We start from the raw sequence: 22270 nt of genomic DNA, 5'->3' as shown, positions 1-22270 counted from the left end.
CCTCTTCCCGTGCTCCGAGGGACCATCGAGCACCGCTAACCTTCGCCGAAGCTCCCTGGAAGTCAGACCCTCGAAAGGCTGCCGACCCGAGACGGGACCGCTGAGGAGAATGAAGCAAAGCACCCGGACTTCGCCGCTGTCGAAGTCTATTGCCGTCGACCAGGGTTCGCAGGTTTGTGTAACCGCTGGAGGCTCGTCGAAGTTGTGTTGCCCAGCCGTGGGGACCACTTGACGCCGTGCCGCCGACGACCGGAGCCGCCCGCTCCTTTGCCTAAGAACATTTGAATCGAAGGACTCCATTGTCCGCAACGTCGACCGCTTTGTCCCGCCGGAGAAAGTCGAGGACGACCAACGTACTGGGGAGAATCCGCTGGTGGGTTTCCCGCCACCTGAAGGCCACAAAGACTTTGACGACTCAATGCCCTTGTTGGGCCATAGTTCTTCTGAAACTCTTTGCGGTCCTGAACAATCAATCGCTGAGGTGCCCCGCACACATCATCCTCGCAGGACGTCGCTGACTAGCACCGCCTGGATCGACGCTGTGGTCTCGGCACCCTCGAACTTCTCATCACCGCTGTCGACGACAAGTTCACCCTCTTCGACGCCTCTCGACGATCCGTGGCTCCTGCTTTAAAGGGAGTCACTCAAGAAGGATCCTCCGACGCATCTTCGAAGAACTCTACTCCACCAGGTACATTGGGGGGTAAAACCTTAATAGGAGGAAATAAGACTAGTGAACAATATATGGAATGGGCTTGTGCTATATATCTTTATTTTACAGGTTGCCCAGGTGGGGGGATCTCCACACAGAACGGTGTCTATCGGTAGGGGCCAGTATTCTGCCTATTGTTTCAACCCCCTTGCTTTCCCTCCTATCTCTATTGCTGGTTTCCTCGTTATTAATCTGTGTGACTTTTGAACCGTACAGTTGATTCACTTGAATGAGATTGGATAACATTGGTGGTACCACTTTAGAATTGTATATATTTATCATTGTTGATTTCCGAGCACAAAGTGCGTTATTGTGATCGTGTACATACCTTTGAATATTAATTATATAAAGACTGTGTTTTCAGTAATACAGTGTGTGGACATTCCTTTGTGGGGGTTCGGGGACTACACTGTACTTAAGAACCAGCCCGCATCACCTCCTGAGAAGCTAGGCCTTGATTGCTCGTCCATTGCTAGCATATAGAGAATCTTGGCTTGGGTCCGCTGTGCCTCTCCTCTATCATATAGAGAGCGGAAGTACAGACACCCCCCACTGTATCTTTACAACCCTACAGTGATTTTTCTTCAGCAAACTCTCAAACTTTGTGCAAGACTTTATTATCTAAGAAGTGCCTCAGCTCCACAGACTGTGCTCCAATTGACTTTGACTGTCCTGGCTCCACTTTGATATTTACTGTCCCTCAGAGGAGATAACTTGGTTTTAAACTATTATTGCTGGGAGGTTTTTCTCTAGACTTTATTTGATGATTGAATTGCTCACATGCTCTGAGAACCTATTTAACCTTTTCTTTCTATAAACCTCGAATCTACAAAGTGTACTAGTGATATAAATGCCATTACTGTCTTAGTTATTGAAGTCACCTCGGGGTGTAGGAAGTGTGCAATGAGCATCTCTAAAGAGTATCTTCTAGCTTTGTGTTGATTCTGGAAAAGTATTTCAAAGTATATTTGATTGTTACCTATATTGCCCTTTTTCAAGAATGCTTATTTAAAAACGTATGTTAAATAAATAACTATTTATAACTGAAACCATGAGTGTTAGTGTTACCTGGTTACCTGTATTTCCACATTCCATTGCCACAGCTCACATTTACCCCTCTTGAGATAAGCCTGGCTGCTCAGTCACACTACCGACTTGTGTAGTACAGGCCTATACCAAAAGGAGAGTCTAATACCAAGAGGACAAGTGTTGTGTAGTCTCCCACAGGGTTACTACATCAACTCTTGCCTAACACCGCGTGAAACAAGGAGAGCGAGCAGTGCTCTCTGTGGCTGCCACAAAGCAAAGGCGAAGCTTCTGGAAGCCGGAAATCAGAACGAGAAATGTGGAGCTGCCAGGTGCAACCTGTGAGTGTAAAACAGGGAAATACTCATACCGGGGCGCTCTGGGAATTTGAAAAACAAACTGCAAGTTATTGCAAGTACTTTTGAATGTTGAAACAAGTACCTTTGAATACTGAACGAATTGAAAGTCAGTGCGAGTGCTTTTGAATGCGAAACAAGAACTTTTGAATACCGAACGAACTGAAAGTCATTAAAAGCACTTTTGAATGCCACACAGAGTAAACACAAGTTATGAGCACTTGTGAGTGGAGTGAAAGAAAGGTGGTGCATGTAGCAGATACCAAAGAATGCATTGCCTGAGACACAAGTATTGGCAAACCCAGGAGAATACCAAGAAGGGTATGAGATGAAAAACCAGGTATTGACCAAAGCTAAAAGAGTTCAAGGAACTGCAGGTTAAGAGGAAACCTGTATTGGCAAGAGCCAGAAGAATACAGAAAAGTGTAAAAAAGTTCATGGTGGCAAATCAAGCCACTGTAAAGTGTAAAGAAGAGTGAGACAATGATGAAAGGACCAAGCTCGACTGTCAAAGGAAAGCAGTGGCCAATTGTTGTTGGAAAGCAGTGAAGAAGGGGAATCGGTTTTGTGACCTGTAATGGGTGGACCGTGTGGTCCGACAACTGCGCCTAGACTGAGAGACCCCTTTATGGAAAAGCCAATGAAAGTATCCATTAAGAAGCTTGTGTTTTTCAAGAACCTTGTATGTGATTTGGAAGTTAAGAAACAGAACCACCTTGCATTGCTTGCCTATGTGTGTATGCTGTAACTTCTGCCAATAAACAAAAGTAAAAAGAAAAAAATAAAGAAACAGAACTACCTATGTGTACCAGTGAACAGTGCTTATATCAAAAGAGCTGAAAAGTGCCCCAAGGAATTGTATTGTTTTTAAAAGCTGGAAGATTTGAACTCTTGGGGAAGGGAACCGCAATATTTTGTTAACGGTTTTGAACTGGGGAGGGGAAAACTGATTACAAGCCAAAAGCTGGAAGACGCTCTGAACTTTATTTTGAACACTATTCATTTCTGATGCTGACATCAGTTAGTCGTGAGGACAAGGAAGGTGTGGGGTGTTCCCTACTTACAATACTAAGGTGCTCGTCAGTCGTGAACCAATGTCCAAATGCATCAGACAGCTGTCCAAAACTAACCTAACTGACCCTAGCACTATCATAAACAACTAAGGACAGGAGAATTACTCACTTCTCCTGTTGATGATGCTTTTGCACGGGTGCTCTCTTTTGTTAAGAGTTCTGGTTAGTATACAATCTACTCCTGCAACTCCCTGATGGGATTGGAAGTCTTACTCTCCTCTTGTATGGAGTTTTTCCTTGCTCTAGTAGGTCTCCTTTATCTCTTTTTTCGAGGAGTCTAAATGTTCTTGTATAATGTATTTTTCTAGGACCCTTTTCTGTCCAAACAATTACGTAACACTGTTTCCTGTGGTGCTCCTTCGTGTATAAGGTTTACCCTAATGACCCCTCTGGCCTTTAATACACAAGTGTCTCTCTCGGTTATGTTCCACTCTTTGTTTCTTGGATGTGGGGTGCTTTTCCTCCTTTCCCCAGGAAGAAGTACTTCAATTCTACTCCTCTCACTCTCTGGGATCTCTGTGCTTCTCTTTATCACAATAACACAGTTTAAAGTTAGTATCTTGCTTTCCATTCTTTCGTCACTGATACTGGGATGATTTACTCGGAGTCTATAACAGGTCTCTTGGCTTCCTGGTATTCCTGTTCCCCCTATTACCTTGTTGTAGGGGAACATCTCCGGTTCCTTCAGGTACTGGTAATCATCTTCTTCCTCCTGTTTGCTTCTCGGTTCGCTTTCCGCGACGTCTGCTTTGTGCCCATTCCTGTATCCTTCTCGGCTTCTCGATACCATCACAGGTAACCGATTCAGGAGTTGCTTCCTCCCTATGGTGGCGTTGGCGTCATTGAGACGGCAGTCTGCCCGCCACGATTTCTATTTCTGTGTGGTCACTCCACTACCGAGTTCTCCATTCCAGCCTTCCTGGCTTATTGCTCCTCATACACGCTGGGTTTCCAGCCTTCCCTGCTCCAGCTCAGAGCCGTCCTGAACTTTGCGGGCTCTGCCATTTACGTCAGCTGCGTCTCCTTCAGGTGTTCTACGCACTGGGGGCTTCCCCCTGCCTGCCTTTGCCTTCCGCTCTCTCTCGCTGTCTCTCTGGCGTGTCATCCCTTTTGATCGCACTCGGCACAGTCCATTGGGGATTTTGATTTAAATGGACAGTTTCATCTTCCCTTTGGTAACGGCATACTTTCACTTTATCTTTATTTCACTCATGAAAACTATACTGGTTTGGTGTATTAGAGATTTCCATATAGGCAATCACATGGAGTTCCTCATGGAGGGTCGAGGGGGCTACCCCCTGGAGAGAAGGGGCACATTCCTGTGATTTGTCACAGGATCTATAGGACAAACTAGATGTCTATAAGTCCCAGACAAAACCCTCTTAATTGACTTCACAGAGAACAGAAACACAATGCATAAACATAAACACACACACACACACACACACATACCTCCCACCCCCCCCTTTTTCAAGGACCAATGAAACAGAATGACTCTTGTTAACAATCACTGACCAAAAATCACTTAAATATAGTTTTCGCTGACAGACACTACACTATACCCATTACATCAAACAGCTCTCCAGAACTCATGTACACCACTGTTCCTTATTTTTAGAATGAGGTAACCCGCATTTGAAAACCTACTGTGTGTACCTCAGATAAGTAATCGCTCCTCCCTACATTTCTTAACTACTCCGTCTATCACCTCAACTGTCTTCTTGCTTCCCCTTGCTCTTTCCATTCTACTCTTTAAGCATGTGCAAACTGTTCATGTCCTCTTACTGAGCATTTAAATCAATTACTAATACTTGTCATTACCTTTTCAAAACATTATGTGCCAATGCACATCTTCTTCCATGTCTCCCTAATAAATTATTAAATTACAAAGGGCAAAGGTTTGTCAGAGTGTTTGAAACCCACATGCTGGGAGAAACTGTGGCAGGGACTGCAACCAGCACCAACAAGGCTAAGCCTGATGATTCCTGGGGAGGTCCTGGCAAAGATCCATCACAGTATACAGGTGGGGCCAGGTGCAACTTTGAGCACCAAAGGCAGCGATCCTGTCAGGTGTGGTGAAAGGGATGTGGGTCACAGTGTTGCTTACACAAAAGAGATGTTGGCGAGGGATGCTCATTAAAGCCGCTCTCTGCAATTCCCCCCACCATTTGGGGGGAGGTATTCTCACAACCCCCGTTAGCACTGCAGGACCCACTGCGCCATTCCCTTCACACCCTGCTCTGCGTACTTACTTGCCCCCTGCCTGACCTGCCACCGCAATGTCCAGCTACCATGGGAGAAGCACGACATGCGTTTGCTCATTGGCTTTCATTAAATGCTCTTTTGTGCATCATGCTTCTCCCGGAAGGCTTCCAGACTGCAATCTGATGAAAAGACCAGTAAAGAGGCAAGAAGTAGTGCTGGGACACTTTAGAACCTAAAAGAGTGAATCACTCTTTGACCCCTAGTTGGCAGAGCATAAGGGAGAGTGACTGACTTCAGGGCGTGATAGATTGTCTTGTTTAAGTTAGCCACCACATTTCGCCAGTCCTACTGAATCCCTTAGCACTTTGTTGATTAATAAAGTTTGAAACCTTGGCTTTGCATTATCTCTTAATCCATCAGACGTGACAGTGCCCAGAATGGTAGGGCAAGAAAGAGGACCATGATTTGAAAAAGCAGCATATAAATTGCAAGAATACTCCCCCATTATGACTCAAGCTGTTTGCTGCATATTTCTGCAGTCCAGAGTACTTTGTACACACGATGTACTAGGTCTACTGGATGACTCCATGTAACGAACACTTGAATTTTTTTATCCTGGAAATCCAAACAATAACTTAATACATTTTGGAAACTGCAGCCTTGGTTCACGTCCTTTAAAACCATTGGATGCAAGCACTTGATACCAATGATTTTGTAAATGAGGGTGCAGGACTGGAAATGAAGGCTCAGTGACAGCACCCTTTGGTCACTTTAATGTGTGTGCTGTTGTAATGAACAGTATCTGTCCGTGAAGTATCAGTTTCCCTTTCCACGCATAAAGAAACACTGTACTCAATATATGACCAAACAATATGAGACTACTTCATATTGTACATATAGATTTTTGGAACAGTTTAGATATTCAATGACAGGTTTGTTTGCGCATAAATGGCATACGTTACCTTGTAGGAAATTTCAAAGTTTTCCCCACCCCAGATTTGTAGGCCTGGATCATATAAACCCAGTTCAAAGAAGAATTCTCGCTCAATGGCAAATAATCCACCAGCCATAGCGGGCGACCTAGGAAAATAGCAACCAAAGTAAATGGGCTTCATTGCAACATTTCAACTTCTTAAAAGAAAATCATACATAAATTACTGCTTATTTACTTATATTAAAAGTTAATGACAATTCATACAAAAAGGACATCAGTGAGTTTTGCAATTATAAAGCTTTTCTTTATATGGCCCGTTGCAACAATAAATTTGTATATATGAGAGAATTGTACTGAGCATCTTTGTTCGAAGTTAAGAAAATTAGCAAAATCCAATATGTAGACGGATACAATTTTACTGGGAAAGAGTACACTAGTCTGCCTTTCTGTTTCATTTCCATCCCTGATAGACTGTATTGTAAAGACACAGAGGTGGGTATGCATGAAGGTGGTCTTGTTAATATATGGTCTATAATGCGATTGTTGTGGCTGGATACAAAGTAGAGAGGGGGAAAGGTTAGTTGCAAATCCATAGAAGATGTTTCTGTGGCATAATCAAAGTTCTATCCAACCATAAGCACAAGGCCCATTTCCTCCAGCCTTCGCAGTAGCCTAATAAAAATCCAAGTATTAGGCCATGACAAGAACAATGTTAGATGATACATTCTCATCAATGTATTTATAACCTACTAGTTTATGATACAAGTCACTGATGAACTGATGAAAAGAATGAACAGTCCTTACTCCACAGGAGTGGCATTCAAGTCACTGAGAGGCTCTTGGTGTGCAGTGCTTCCTCTAAGCACTTTCTTTTTGTGTTGGGACTTGTTAGCGATGGGGCCGGTATTACCTTCCCAGATGAGGCAGGATATCAAAAGATCTTTTAGGGGGAGTTTTGACAAAAAGGACCACTCAAGCAAGAAACTAGTTTCGAAGGGATTGTGTCTTCCGACGTAGTCCTTATCTTTGATAGATCATCTCCCAGCTTGCTGGCCTCGGAAATATTTTTTCAGTAGAGGGCGTCCGTTGCTCAGTTCCATTTTTCCGCGCTTCGTGGGGCCTCGGAATATCGTTGCTCAGTTCTTCAGTCAAATATACTTAATTATTCCTCGTGAATACCGACTCGTACTCGATGGCTTCCTCACCCGAACCGACGACTCCACGGTCTGGCTTCAAAAAATGTCGAGACTGTGGAAAGAAAATGTCATTGACGGATCCTCACAGGATCTGTTTGTGGTGCCTGGGAATCGAGCACCATTGTTCGGAGTGCGAGGACTGCATGTCCATGTCGGCGAAAGCCTTAAAGGAGCCAAAGGGGAAGCTCGAGAGAGGTAAGGCAGTTAAAACTTCTTCGAAAGTTTCCTCGGCGGAGTCGAGACATTTGTCTCCTCGCCATCACAAAAGAAATTATCCACTAGGTCTCGAAGCAGTTCCCATCCCTCTTCGAGATCTAAGCATTCAAAAAAAGAGACATCGACTTCTTCTTCCGTTTCCCCAAAAAGGGTCTCCTGCCCCACAAAACATAGCTCTCAGGCTGAGTGGGAGGAATTCAGGAAAAAGATGCTTTGTGTCTTCGAGAAAGTGGCCTCGACCCCCTCGAAGACTGCTGAGGGTGATACCCTGTGTGAAAGACCCGAAAAATCAAAACACCGCGAGTCGCAGCACCCGGCGAAAGAAGCCACTCGAGAGCGTCACAAACCCTTGAGTAAAGGCAAAGTCGCGTCTTCGACGCCATTATCGAAGGGTTCTTCGACGCACAGGTCAGTCGAGTCGACGCCGTCTTCGACGCCAACGTCGATGCCGAGAAAGGACAAACCCACGGCCACCTCACAGCCAGTGGCCATACCCAGAGCCTCGATCACGAGAATGTCGTCGACAACCTTGAGTGGAATCCTGATACTCTTGAGTTCATCGAGGCCTCTACCACCTTTCTCGATGGCTTCGAAGCCTTTAACGTCCGCGTCGACGACGTAGACGTTTTCTCAGCCAATCATGACGAATTTGGCCCCTACTGCTCTGGAAATGGGATTTATACCATTTTCAAGACCTGATCACTCCAGAGTCCTATCATCTATTTATGAAGAAGGGGAGGATTCGGATCAGGAAAGACCTTTTGAGTTGCAGGGATCTGCAACTCCTGCACCAGAGGACTTTACCTCTGAGGAAGGTAGGTTGAAAGACCTCCAAGAATCCTTACAAGAAGCAAGTGGGTTGGACACTTCCCCAGAAGTGGAATTTGCCAGACCAGACCCAGGGGAACATGCTGAAACCCCTTATAGAACCTTGATGGCAAGGGTAATAGAGTTTATGGGGTGGCCCACACCCTCACCTGCTTTTCAGCAAGACGACCTCACAGACATCTTGGTCAAAGGTCCACAGGAGGATCCTGTGGTGCCATTTCATGTGGCATTACAAAGGAGAATATTGGCAAACTGGGAAACACCTGAGGTAATCCCGGCGGTTAACAAGAAATTATCAGCTCAATATAGGGTGTCTTCTGCTGACCCTGAATATTTATCCAAACACCCAACTCCGGAGAGTCTGGTTGTTCAGGCAGCTACTTCATCAGGTAGTAAATCGGCTTACCCTACTGTTCCACAGGACAGGGATGATAAGAGATAGGACTCTATGGCCAAAAAAGTCTTTTCTGCATGTAGCATGACGTTGAAATCCATCAATGCTACTTGTACGCTTGCAAGGTTCAGCCACACACTTTGGGAGTGTGCTTCATCAGCGGCTGACTGCCTCCTGGAGGGAGAAGAAAGGGAAGCGTTCCTAAACATCATCAAGGATGGTAAAGACGCTATGTGCGAATCCCTTCAAACTGGCATCGATTCTGCTGACAGCATCAGCAGGGCCATGGCGGCAAGTCAAACAACCCGGAGATTTGCTTGGTTGCGAAAGTCCGGTTTTGCTCCAGATGTGCAAAGCAGACTTTTGAATATGCCCTTTGACGGCTCTTCTTTGTTTGGTAAGAAGGCAGATGACAGTTTAGAAAAACTACAAACATCAAAGGCAGCAGCAAAATCCCTAGAAGCTGCAATCCGTCAGTCACCATATCTTCCCTCAGGAACCTCTTGGAAAGGTAAGCCCTTTCGCTTCTATTCCGCATTCGGAAGAGGCAGAGGACAGCCGGTTCAAAGGGGTCAGAAAAAATTCACCCGAGGTGGACGGGGTAAAAATACAAAAGCCGCAGCAGGTGCCTCTTTACCCTCGGCATCTGCATCAGCCGCCTCCAAACCGCTCTGAGGACTCTCCTCACAAGACACCAGTAGGGGGCAGGTTAACTCAATATCTGATGGAATGGCAGGCTATTACGTCAGATACTTGGGCATTGGAGACAGTTGCCCAAGGTTACTGCCTGCCTTTTCTACGCATCCCTCAGAGTCATCCACCGGGGAACAGCTCTCTGAAAGTTCCAGATCCGCTCCTCTTGTAGGAAATTGTAGACCTGCTAGAGAAAGGTGCCATAGAACCGGTACCTGTAGCGGAGAGGAACAAGGGCTGGTACTCCCCCTACTTTCTCATACCGAAGAAAGACGGAGGACTGAGACCTATCTTGAACTTACGAGAATTGAACAAGTTCCTCAGGAAGGACAAGTTCAAGATGGTAACTCTCTCTCAGATCCTTCAGGCTCTCCAGCTCCAGGACTGGCTGGTATCTCTGGACCTCCAGAATGCTTATTTCCATGTGCCAATCCATCTCAAACACAGGAAATACCTGAGGTTCGCAATTGGCGGCTCTCATTATCAATTTCGAGTTCTGCCATTTGGGCTGACCTCCGCCCCGAGGGTCTTCACCAAGCTAATGTCGGTAGTGGCTGCAAGTCTAAGGAGGGAAGGGATTCACGTCTACCCCTACCTGGAAGATTGGCTGATCAGAGCTGTATCTCCGGAACAAGCTCAGATTCAGCTAGATTATGTCTGCCACTTCCTTCACAAACTGGGCTTCTCCCTCAATTTAAAGAAGTCACAGATGATACCATCACAGAGACTCCAGTTCATTGGAGCGGTCCTGGACACTTCCCTGGGAAAAGCCTCTCCACCAGAGGTGAGGGCTCAAGATATTTTGCAGATGGTCACCAAGTTTCAAAATGCCCAACGTCTCCCAGCCTTTGATTTTTTGAGGTTGCTAGGCCTCATGGCATCCTGCATCTTCCTTGTGCCAGAGGCTCGCCTGAGAATGAGATCTCTTCAGTGGGCACTGAGAACTCAGTGGTCGCAATTCTCTGGGAGAATGACAGATCTCCTTCAGGTTCCGGACAAGGTGGCTCGAGACCTTCAGTGGTGGGCCTGCCAGAAAAACATCTTGAAGGGAGAACTGTTTTGGCAACCGTGGCCGGAGAGAACAGTAGTCACAGATGCCTCACTCACGGGGTGGGGAGCCCATACCAACGACTTGACCATCAGCGGTCGTTGGTCTCCATCGGAGTCCAGACTACATATCAACCTGTTAGAGCTGAGAGCAATCAGACTAGCGCTGAAAGCTTTTCTGCCATCTGTACAGGGGAAAAATGTCCTGATAATGACGGACAACACAGTGGCCATGCACTACCTCAACAAAAGAGGAGGCGTAGGATCACTGCCACTGTGCAGAGAGGCAATGCAGCTCTGGTTTTGGGAAATTCAAGAAGGAATCTCTCTATCGGCAGTTCACCTAGCCGGAGAGAAGAACTTGACGGCGGACGCTCTGAGCAGGCAGGGCACAGTCTCCCACGAGTGGGAACTAGCTCAGGAAGTCCTTCAGGAGATCTTCGCCCTTTGGGAAACCCCTCAAGTGGATCTGTTCGCCACCAGTACCAACAGGAAGTGTGATCTGTTTTGTTCAAGGGAATTTCCCCCGAGAGGAGCTCTAGGGGACGCGTTCATAGTGGACTGGGAGTTTCCACTCCTGTATGCGTTTCCACCAGTCCCTGTCATTCCTCAAATGATCAGGAGGTAATGAAGATTCCGGAGGACTATGATCCTAATTGCCCCAGACTGGGCCAAGAGAACGTGGTACCCGGACCTTCTGGACATGTCCATCTGTCCTCCAATTCGTCTTCCACTCAAGGAGAATCTTCTCTCACAGAAGGGAGGTCAGGTTCTCCATCCAGACATCAGAACCCTCAACCTTCACGCCTGGCTTCTGAAAGGTTGCGATACAAGGATTAGGACCTCCCTGATGACGTCATGGAGGTGTTGCTTTCGGCCAGAAGGCCAGCAACAAAGTCTTTATACCGCTGCCGCTGGAACAAATTTTGCAGCTGGTGTAGAGAAGAGAATATCAACCCCTTTTCATGTGGTACACCAACGTTGTTATCCTTTCTACTCTACTTGGCAAATTCAGGCCTTCAAGTTGGCACTATCAAGGGCTATCTCGCAGCGCTATCGATCTTCAAGCGCACTGTAGAGGAGCCTTCGTATTTCAAATTACCCTTAGTAATACAATTTCTAAAGGGATTAACTAATGTCTACCCTCCAAGACCTTTCCAGGTTCCTTTATGGGACTTAAATTTAGTCTTAAATTTCCTGATGGGTACTCCTTTCGAACCACTCCACTCTTGTTCGCTAAGATTACTCACCCTTAAAACTGTGTTATTAGTGGTTTTAACATCTGCTAGAAGGGTGAGCGAATTACAAGCGCTATCTTGTAAACCCCCTCATACAATTTTTCATAAAGACAAAGTTGTCCTACAGGTGAAGCCTAATTTCCTCCCAAAGGTGGTTTCTGAATTTCACATCACTCAGAAAATTACCTTACCTTCATTCTATCCACCTCCCCATCCGGGGAAAGAGGAAGAAAGGCTACATAGGCTAGACCCAAGGCGGGCTTTAAGCTTTTACATCAGCAGACTTGCTAGGATTAGGCAAGCAGACCAACTGTTCGTAGGTTACTCAGGGCACAAGTTGGGACTACCGATAACAAAACAAACCATTTCCAGATGGATTATTTTGGCCATACTGGAATGTTACAAACTAGCAGGAAAAGAGCCTCCTCAAAATCTTAGGGCTCATTCAACCAGGGGTATCGCAGCCTCCTCGGCCCTCCAAAGAGGGGTTCCGGTTCGAGACATATGTGCGGCTGCCACATGGTTGTCCGCACATACCTTCACAAGATTTTACAACCTGGATTCCTCCTCTAGTCAAGAGACTAGGTTTGGCAAAGCCGTATTACATTCTGTTCATTCCTAAAAGGAAACATGGCGTTTTACTCCCACCTCCAATTACACACCACTGCTATGGGAGTCTATCAAAGATAAGGAATACGTCGGAGGACACAATCCCTTCGAAGAACAAGTTACTTCTTACCTTGTAACGTTCTTTCGATGGGATGTTCCTCCGACATATTCCTTATCGCCCCTCCCATCCATCCCCGCAGTAATACTTCCCTTGTGGTTGCAGCTTACGCGCCTTCAAGGTCAATAACCAATTCATGTAAAACAACTGTTAACGTCAAAACGGAACTGAGCAACGGACGCTGCGTGAGTCTATTTATATGCGTGATGACGTTGGCGCTGATACAGAGGCCGTCGAGGGACATCGGCTCGAGGGACGTCGACGCGTAGCGCCCTCTACTGAAAGAATTTTCCGAGGCCAGCAAGCTGGGAGATGATCTATCAAAGATAAGGAATACGTTGGAGGAACATCCCATCGAAACAACGTTACAAGGTAAGAAGTAACTTGTTCTTCTATTTAAACTAATTATGTTCTATGGTCTAAAAGGGGAGTCAAAGGTTTTATAGTTACACTGTTAGATTTGATTAAATTAGAATCTTTCTAGACAGTTCTGAAAAATGTAGGTCAGGACAACCTCAAATCTAGGAACATAATATGTTACATCTTCAGTCTAAGTAAAAAAGCTCTAATTCAAGACTACCTTTTGGACCCTCAATAGGAACTCTTTAGGATAATAATAATTATTTCTTAGAGGAACAGACATCAGTATTCTACCCCATTTCATTTTGGAAATCTCAAACCTCTAATGAGCTTGTAAATAAATTCCTCCTTTAGATTATAAATAATACTTGATGGAAGCTACCATAAAGAATACATCAACCAGTACTCTCTAGGCGATTTAACATTTTTATTGGTTGATTATGTCTCTCTTAATGGTACACTATTCCAGCTGCTATGCGCTGTACCACATCTTGCCCACATCTTGCAATGCACAGTGTTGTCTGCAACGCAAGCCCATTGCCCCAGAGCTATCCTCCTGGCCTTTTTAGGCGAATACACCTTCGTGCCCAACTATTCCAGCATCCAGTTAAAATTGTCGGGTGGATGCGCGGATATTTGAATGCCTCGCCATGGCAACAGCAAGCTGGAACCCTTTGGGTTTTGGTAGCCAGTAAATAGAATTGACAAGAACTCTGTGCTGTTAGTGTTCCCCTTTCACCTTTACAGGTTCCTGAGAAGCCGGTTTCTACAAAAGTCCAAAAGAAGAATTGAGAAGGCCAACTAAAGAATACATTATCCTGTTTAGGAGATCCAAAAAGACTTAATTGTTCCGAAAATAATGAAGAGACCAGCAAATCAATGTGTGTCTTAACACAAGTAAAGGCTGTTTTCTACTCACAAGTGAAAGGTTGGTAGCAGGACAAAGGAAATCGCCTATGCTATCAAACATGAGGATTATAAAACATAAGAACTGATGACCTGGTATGGCATACCTCAAGTCACAGGTCTTCAAGAATGTAATCTTAAATGGGAAGGTTTGTCCCATCCAAAGCACCTCTTCCTGTACTTTAAGGCAGTACAGAAATCACAATTCAGGAAAGCTTTATGCTTGAGCAAAGGTGCAAGTCGGTAAAGTAGACACTTTTCTTTCCGCTATGGCAAAGACTTAAATAGAGCGCATCCTTGTCCTTGAGAGAACCGGTGTCAACCTTGTGCTGATTCAGGAGAAGATTAAATTAATTTGTGACAATACCTGTATATTTTTACAATCCTGTATTTGTTTCAGTCAAGAATTGCTTCTGGCCAAGGGATATAGACAGCACTACTGCACATCCGGTATGGTATACTAGGCAGAAGCACAGCAGTAAACAAGACAATTTGGTGGTGGTTTATTTTCTTGAATTCTTTGACTCCACAGCACTTCACTTTCAGAGCGTGAGCATGGCATTTTTTAATCTACACCATAATAGCCTCCTTCTCGCTGCTGTCTTATGCCAATAGGAAGGTACTGCTAGAATGTGTACAAGCCAACAGCCAGTTGGTTTGCCTACATGCACCCACTATTTGGTTGGAACAAGTTACTTACCTGTAACTGTTGTTCTCCAGCATGGGTCTGGCATGGATTCACATGCTCATGAATATTCCCCGTCGTCAGGCTGGAAATCCTCGGTAAAGAAAAAACCAGTATCAGTTTCGTTTCTGATCTGTCTTTCGTAGTAATAACCAATCACTGGTCTCTGCGTCATACTGACCACAGCCAATGACTGCCCTCTACCTAAGCACCGCCTCTGGCAGCCATCTTCAGATTTGGAAGCACGTGAAGTGGCAGTATGACCAAGTGAAGAGCCGCAGAGGGGTAGGCGGGAGGGTTCGCATGTGAATCCATGCCAGACCCATGCTGGAGAACAACAGTTACAGGTAAGTAACTTGTTCCTTCTCCAGCATGGGGTCTGGCATGGATTCGCATGCTCATGAATAAAGAATACATAGCAGTACACACATGCACAACCACGGGAGGTGGCAAAGGCTCAACATTAAGCATTACATCAAACTCAACATTAAGCATCTTACCTCCTCACCAGGCTCACCTCAGGCGAACAGGTTGCGCAGCACTGCTTGGCCGACCCTGGACTCCTCCCTGGAATCCCGATCGACGCAGTAGAATATCGTGAAGGTGTGCGTCGACCTCCACGTAGCAGCCCTGCATATGTCCAGCAGGGGCACACCAGAAAGGAACGCCGTGGTAGCTGCGATCGCTCTGGTGGAATGGGCTCTCGGACGGCCAGGCAGCGGTCGGTTTGCCAACCGATGACAGTACATGATACAGCCGGAGAGCCATCTGGAAATGGAAGCCTTCGAGAGAGCCTTCCCCTGATTGACAGGTCCAAAGTTCACAAAGAGTTGTGACGTCTTCCGAAAACACTTTGTGCGGTCCACGTAGAACTTCAGCGCTCTAGCCACATCCAGCGAGTGCAAAGTCCTCTCAGCCGGCGACGAAGGCGACGGGAAGAACACAGGCAACACCAAGGGTTCGTTGAGATGGAAGTCCGACGGTACCTTGGGCATGAAGGAGGGGTGCGTCCTGAGCACAACCCTCGTGTCGTGAAAAGTCAAGTACGGGGCCTTGCAGGAAAGGGCCTGGATCTCTCCCACCCATCGTGCGGAGGTGATGGCCACAAGAAACGCTGTTTTCCACGACAGAAACTTCAACGGGGCCGAGTGCAGAGGCTCGAACGGAGGTCCCATGAGCTTGGTCAGCACCACGTTGAGCTCCCACGCCGGGGCCGGAGCCTTCACCGGCGGGAACGATCTGAACAGTCCCTTCATGAAAGACGTCCGTCCCGTGGTTCTGGTGTATCGGGAGATCGCAGCAAGATGAATCTTGATGGACGCGTGTGCCAGTCCAGCTTTGGCCAGCGTCAGCAGGTACGGCAGTACCTGGGGAGCCGTAATCCGTAGAGGGTTAATCTTCTGTGCGTGGCACCAGACAGAGAACCTCTTCCATTTGTGTCCGTAGCATTTAAGAGTCGAGGACGCCCTGGCCTCTGCAAGAACCTCTCTGCAGTCGGCCGGTATGTCGTATCCTCCAAACTCTAGCGCTGCAGGAGCCAGGCCTGCAAGTTCAGCGATTTCGGGTCGTGGTGGAGGATGGCGCCTCCCTCCCTGGAGAGTAGATCCGCGTCCCCCGGCAGCTTGATTGGCGGGGACGCTGACAAGTCCAGAAGGTCCGGGAACCATATCTGCCTCGGCCACGCAGGTGCGACGAGGATCATCCTGCACCGTGACCTCTTGAGCTGGTTGACGAGCCGGATTAGCAGTGGCAAAGGAGGGAACGCGTAGAGGAACAGGCCCTCCCAGGGGAACGAGAAAGCATCGCCCATGCTCCTCGCCTGGGGAAACCTGCTGGCGAACCTCCGGCACTTGGAGTTCCTCGCCGTCGCGAACAGGTCGATCTGGGGTGTGCCCCACCGCTGGAAGAGGCGATCCACTAGATCCTGCCGTAGTTCCCACTCGTGGCACGAGCGCAGCTCCCTGCTGAGTGAGTCGGCGATGGTGTTTTTTATCCCTGCCAGATGAAACGGCACCAGAAACATCCTTTGGGCGACGGCCCAATGCCACAGGTCCTGCGCCTCCTTGGACAGCGCTGGGGACCTGGTTCCGCCCTGTTTCCTGATGTAAAACATGGTGGTGGTGTTGTCGGTGAAGATCCTCACCACCTTGCCCTTGAGGGACGGTAGGAAGGACCTGAGGGCCCAGAACACTGCACGGAGCTCCAGGACGTTGATATGGAGGGACTTCTCCGTCGGGAGCCAAAGGCCTCTCGCGTGCAGATTTTCGGTGTGCGCGCCCCACCCCTCCAGGGAGGCTTCCGTGGTCACTGTCTCCTGGTGGTCTGGGGTCTGGAAGTCCATGCCCCACCACCGGACTGCTCGGCGGAAACTCTCGTCGAGTGTGATCCTCTCCTCGAAGCCGCCCGTAGTTTGGATCCAGTGCGCGTCCAGGAACTCCTGCAACGGGCGCATCCGGAGCCTGCACATGGGAATGAGGTAGATGCAAGAAGACATCATTCCGAGGAGGGACTTGATGGACCTCACCTTGGCCGCGTCGGAAACCAACATCCGCTGTACCTTGCCCAGGATGGACCTGGTCCTTTCCTCCGACGGGGAGGCCAGAAGGGACACTGTGTCGAGCTTCGCTCCCAGAAACAGTGCGTTTTGCGCGGGTACCAGGTGAGACTTGGCGTAGTTCACGGAGAATCCCAGGTCCGTGAGAAGTTGGACGGTCCTTGCCGTGTGATCCACGGCAAGCTCCCTCGTCTTGGCTCGGATGAGCCAGTCGTCCAGGTAGGGGTAGACGTGGATCCCCTCGCGGCGCAGCTGCGCCGCCACCGGTGCAAGGCACTTGGTGAATACCCTGGGTGCCGACCGTAGTCCGAAGGGGAGGGCTTTGAACTGGTAGTGACGCCCTTGGACCACAAACCTGAGGAATTTTCGGTGCCCCTTTAGGATGGGAATATGGAAGTAGGCATCCTCCAAATCCAACGACGGCAGGAAGTCTCCTTCCTCCAGCTGACCCAGGATGTGCTGGAGGGTGACCATCCGGAACTTTTGCGCCTTGATGAACTTGTTCAGACGTCGCAGGTCCAGGATGGGGCGCCATCCCCCCGTCTTCTTCTTCACGAGGAAGTATCTCGAGTAAACTCCGGAGCCCCGAAGCCTCTTTGGGACGAGTTCGATGGCGCCCTTCCTGAGCATCGCCTTTACCTCCAGGAGAAGTTGAGGGACGTGAAGTTCTTTCCTGGCCACGGGGGGGACGCGCGGACACCTTCTTTGAAACTCGAGCGCGTGGCCCCGGGCCAAGCCGTCCAGCACCCAACGGTCGGTGGAGATGGACTCCCACACGCTGACGAAGCTCGCCAGCCGGCCTCCCACCGGGGTGCTTCGGTGGGGGCCCGACCCCACGGTCGGTTCAATCCTGCTTCGACGAGGCTTTGCCGCCCTGACCTCCTTGGCGACGACGGCGGGGTCCGCCAGACTTGCCTCGTCCTCTGTAGGCCTCCTGAGCCGACGAGCGGGCCGCTTGACGGTAGGTGGAGAAACCGCCGCCGGAACTTTTGGAGGCGCCCTTGCCTCCGCTGCTCCGAAAGGGCGTCCGTCGTTGTTGCAGAACTCCAAGGGCCCGGGCCGTCTCGGTGTCCGCTTTAATGGCCTGAAGGGAATCGTCCACTGTTTTCCCAAACAGGTTGTTCCCATCGAAGGGCATGTCCAGGACTCTGGTCTGAACGTCTTGACGGAAGTCCGTAGCCTTGAGCCATCCACGCCGCCTAAGGCAAACGCCGTTGCCCAACTGGCGGAACCCAGTGTCGGCGATGTCCGTCGCAACGGTAATGGCGTGGTCCGAAGCCACCTCACCTTCCTGCAGAATCTCCAGGGCCTCTGCCCTCTTGTCGTCCGGCAAGAAGTCCAGCAGGGAAGCCAGGTTGTACCAGAGCTCCCTGTCGTAGCGGGCCACGATAGCCAAGGCGTTGGCCGCTTTAATCGTCGTCGCCGCAGACGAGATGACTCTGCGTCCCATAGCGTCCAATTTCTTTCCCTCGCCGTCCGGTGGGGAAGTCGATGTGGAGGCCGCACCCCCCCCCCCGCTTTCTTCCTGGCCGCCGCGGAGACGACGGAGTCCGGGGTAGGCTGCGCCCGGAGGCACAGGGGGCCGTGTCCGGGACCCGGTACTTCTTCTCGTACCGGTCTCTTCTAGCTGGCGTTGTGGAAGGGTTCTTGAGGAGGGTGAGGCCCTCATCCCAAATGTCGTCCAATAGAGGCACTGAGAGGACCGTCTTCCTCTTGGCCTCGCGCCGCTGATAAAGGAAACCTTCCTTCTTCTTCTCCTCAGGGCAGAGTTGGAAAAGCTCGGATGCCCTGGTGATCATGGAGTGGAACGATCCAATCTCGTCGGGCGGAGAAGCCCTGGTGGGAGGCGACGACGGTACATCCTCGTCGTATACCTCGTCGTCCGTACCCGTCGCTGCCGTGTCAGTCCCCGTATCATCCCCTCGGGTGGACGGGGAGGAGGGCTGGAAGGGGCGCGACGGCTGAAAAGGAGGCGGAGGGTGGATCCTTCTTTTCTTGGTAGGGGGAACACCAGAAGGTCCCGGTTCTGGGTCCCCCGACGGGAGAGGTTCCGTCGGCAACGGTAGCCTCGTCCTTATCTCTGAGCATAAGGACTGTATAGCCAACAAAATGGCCGCCGAGTTGTCTCGCGGCGCTGGCAGAGGGGAATCCGACGGGCGATCAGGGGCCCCGTCGGTACCCTCGACGATGTCGTCGTCACCTGCGTCGGGGTCCATCCCGACGGGCCGGTCTTCTTCCACGCCGAGGCCGTGGCTTAAGACTTCGACCAGCTCCTCCTCCGAGGTTGAGGCCGAATCTACGACGACGCCCTGCCCCCCCTTTTTCTTCCCCACGGGGGATTTCACGGGGGTCCTATCGATGGGCACAAAAGAGGACTCCCTCCGAGGTGGCAGTGAGACTCTGAGCCCCGAGGTCGCCACCACTGGTGTAGCCTCCACAGGCTGAGCCAGGGCCGCCGCGACAGTTTCGATAGAGGGCTTGGCCGAATAGATTAAGGCCTTCACCACCTTAGGTGCACTCACCGCCTTAACCTTGAGGGGGGGGACACTGCCTCGCTCCCCCTCCGCCTTCGAGCTCGACCGGGGCGTCTCCAGGAGCTTCGCCGGGTGCTCGGCCTTCCTCTTACCCGACCCAGAGCGTTGGCTCGTGGTTGATGGTGCCGGGGAGGGTGCGCCCGGCCTGGCGCCCGTAGAGCCCGACCGTTCGGCGCTCCCGGTGCCAGCGGACTCGCGGTGCTTGGCCTTATGTTGGACCCCCGTCGCCGGGGCGTCCTCAAAGGTCTTAGAAGACCGCTCGGCTTTCTTCTTCTTCTTCTCGCCGGACGGGCTCTTCCCTTCCAGCCAGTTGGCGAGACGTTGATGGCGGTCCTTCATGGTCCGCTCCGACATGTTGCCGCAACACGCACAGTCCTTCTCCACGTGAGTCTTGTCCTCATGTAGGCAGTAAAGACAAAAAGAGTGTTCGTCCTCCTTGAAGACGTTCTGCAGCTGGCATCCAGGGCAGACCCTGAACAGCTTTCCGGGCGTCGAGCTCCCCTTCTCCTGGGCCATGACCGGGCCTGAGAAACTTCTGGAGTCCTCCAAAAGCGTAGCTTGACGAAATCTTCACCCTTGAGGGGCGCAGACGAATCCGACACGGGTCCCCGTTGATCGGATGGAGAATCGGTGGAGCTTGAGGCTCTTTTGACCGAAAAAACGAAGTTTTTGAGAAAAAACGTGAAAAAAATAGCACTAACGCTCGAGAGCAATAGCACGAGGATCCCAACACATGAACGTGCGGTAAAAATCTGAAGATGGCTGCCAGAGGCGGTGCTTAGGTAGAGGGCAGTCATTGGCTGTGGTCAGTATGACGCAGAGACCAGTGATTGGTTATTACTACGAAAGACAGATCAGAAACTAAACTGATACTGGTTTTTTCTTTACCGAGGATTCCCAGCCTGACGACGGGGAATATTCATGAGCATGTGAATCCATGCCAGACCCCATGCTGGAGAAGCATGGTTATATCCTAGGCCAAGAGCAATTAACATTTTCTCTTTGCCATAATACTAATTTCCTCGATGAAATAATAGATTAGTAGCAGAACTGGGTCAAAACAACAAGTCATTCAGCTGGGACAAAAGTCTGTTAACCATGTGATCAGACCTGCAGGTGTTTTGACACCATTAAATGAGAATGATTTATATCTAAAGAGCAAGATGCCAGTCTGGCCTTTTAGGTTTGTTGCGTTTTGTTTTCTATAATGTAGGCAAGCCCTGTCAATATATCACACTTTTAGACTCAGGACATTCCAGCACTTCCACTCTTGTTTAAATGAAGAGAAGATCAGGTCCTCAAAGAAACTGGCTCCGAAATTGTAGTTCAATTGCAGCATTTCTTCGGGTGAGCCTCCCCAACTTAATTTTGATTGGTATCCCTGAAATTGTATAAGACTACATTGGTAGATTGTGCTACTACTATATAAGTCCTTCATTTACTACGCCTTCAGAGCAGCCCTTGGATACAAGGGGTGGTCTATTGCCGCAGTGAATTTCGTTATTTCCCCTTCAACAAGAAGGCTATGTGTCGAAACTGCAAAGCTCAAGCTCTAAATCTTTTTTCCCTTAAGCTTCATATATATTTTTGTATTGTATTTATCGGTTTTGTTTTTGTGTTTGCATGGGCCTTGTCCAAAAGGGTAACGAAGAGTTGTACAAAGAGAAGGTAAAAAGATAATTACCTTATTAAAAATGCTTTGTCAGATTTGCCAAACCAAGACAATTACAGCAACAGAAAGGATGTCTTCCAAAAAGTAAGCAATGATGGAGGTAGCCTGAGAGAAGTTGGAAAAGAGTTAAAAAAAAAATCACAGTGCAGCTACTGAAAAATCCTGCCGCTGGAACTGAGATTTCGCAAACCAAGGGATCCGGAAAGTAAGCTGTGCGCAGGCTCATGAAGCCTGATTCTTGCCTAGAAGATGTACCTTAGCAGCAAGATAGGTTGGATACCCAGACTTGAATGATTTATAAATGAAGCAGCCTAACATGAAAATTATTCTGCATTTAGGGACAGCCAATGTAGTGGACTAAGAACGAGAGAGATGCTATCAAACGCATGTGTCATAGAAACAAGGCCGGAAGCAGAGTTAAACACTGAGCATAGGGGGCGTAATTAGTCCGTATGGACACTGGTTAAAGTACAGTCTACTCACTCATCAATTTGAGATATCAACATGGTGTGAACTATTGATTGAAAAATTAATTCGGGAGTAAAGGTTTTAGTTTCCGCAATAAACAAAGTTGATAATTGGCCTCACAGGCCTTTTTCTGGATTTGGCGTTTAAAAGACAGTTTAGAATCAAATACAAAACCCAGTGATTTTGTAGAACAGCCAACCATGAGAGAAAAATAGTGTAGGGATAGCGCAGGGGGCACAGGATTGTGCCAATTCCACAGCCTGATCGAGATGAAAAACTAAATATTTTTGGCTAAATTGAATATCAGGCTTGCTTTTGCCATCCATGATTCAGTAGTACCGATCAGTTTCCTCCGCTCAATGGCTCCATTTGCAAACTAAATGACAATATGATATATGATATAAGTAATTTATAACACGCCTGTACACAAGTGTTTCTAGGCGCGA

At 48.7% G+C, this 22270-nt stretch overlaps 1 protein-coding gene across 2 annotated transcripts in view; it reads right to left on the bottom strand.

Annotated features, from left to right (window-relative positions):
• Window positions 1-22270, bottom strand: part of GALNT7 (polypeptide N-acetylgalactosaminyltransferase 7) — an 800303-nt gene that overhangs the window by 316311 nt on the left and 461722 nt on the right. For both annotated transcript variants that reach the window (XM_069631418.1, XM_069631417.1), the window contains exon 7: window positions 6335-6452. In XM_069631418.1, coding sequence (XP_069487519.1) covers window positions 6335-6452 — 118 coding nt within the window. The remainder of the gene's footprint in view (window positions 1-6334; window positions 6453-22270) is intronic.

This window comes from Ambystoma mexicanum, chromosome 6q (genome assembly GCF_040938575.1).
Source record: "Ambystoma mexicanum isolate Mex_15411 chromosome 6q, UKY_AmexF1_1, whole genome shotgun sequence".
NCBI lineage: Eukaryota > Metazoa > Chordata > Amphibia > Caudata > Ambystomatidae > Ambystoma > Ambystoma mexicanum.
Note: the sequence above shows the minus strand (reverse complement) of the source record. Positions and strands in the feature narration are given on the sequence as shown.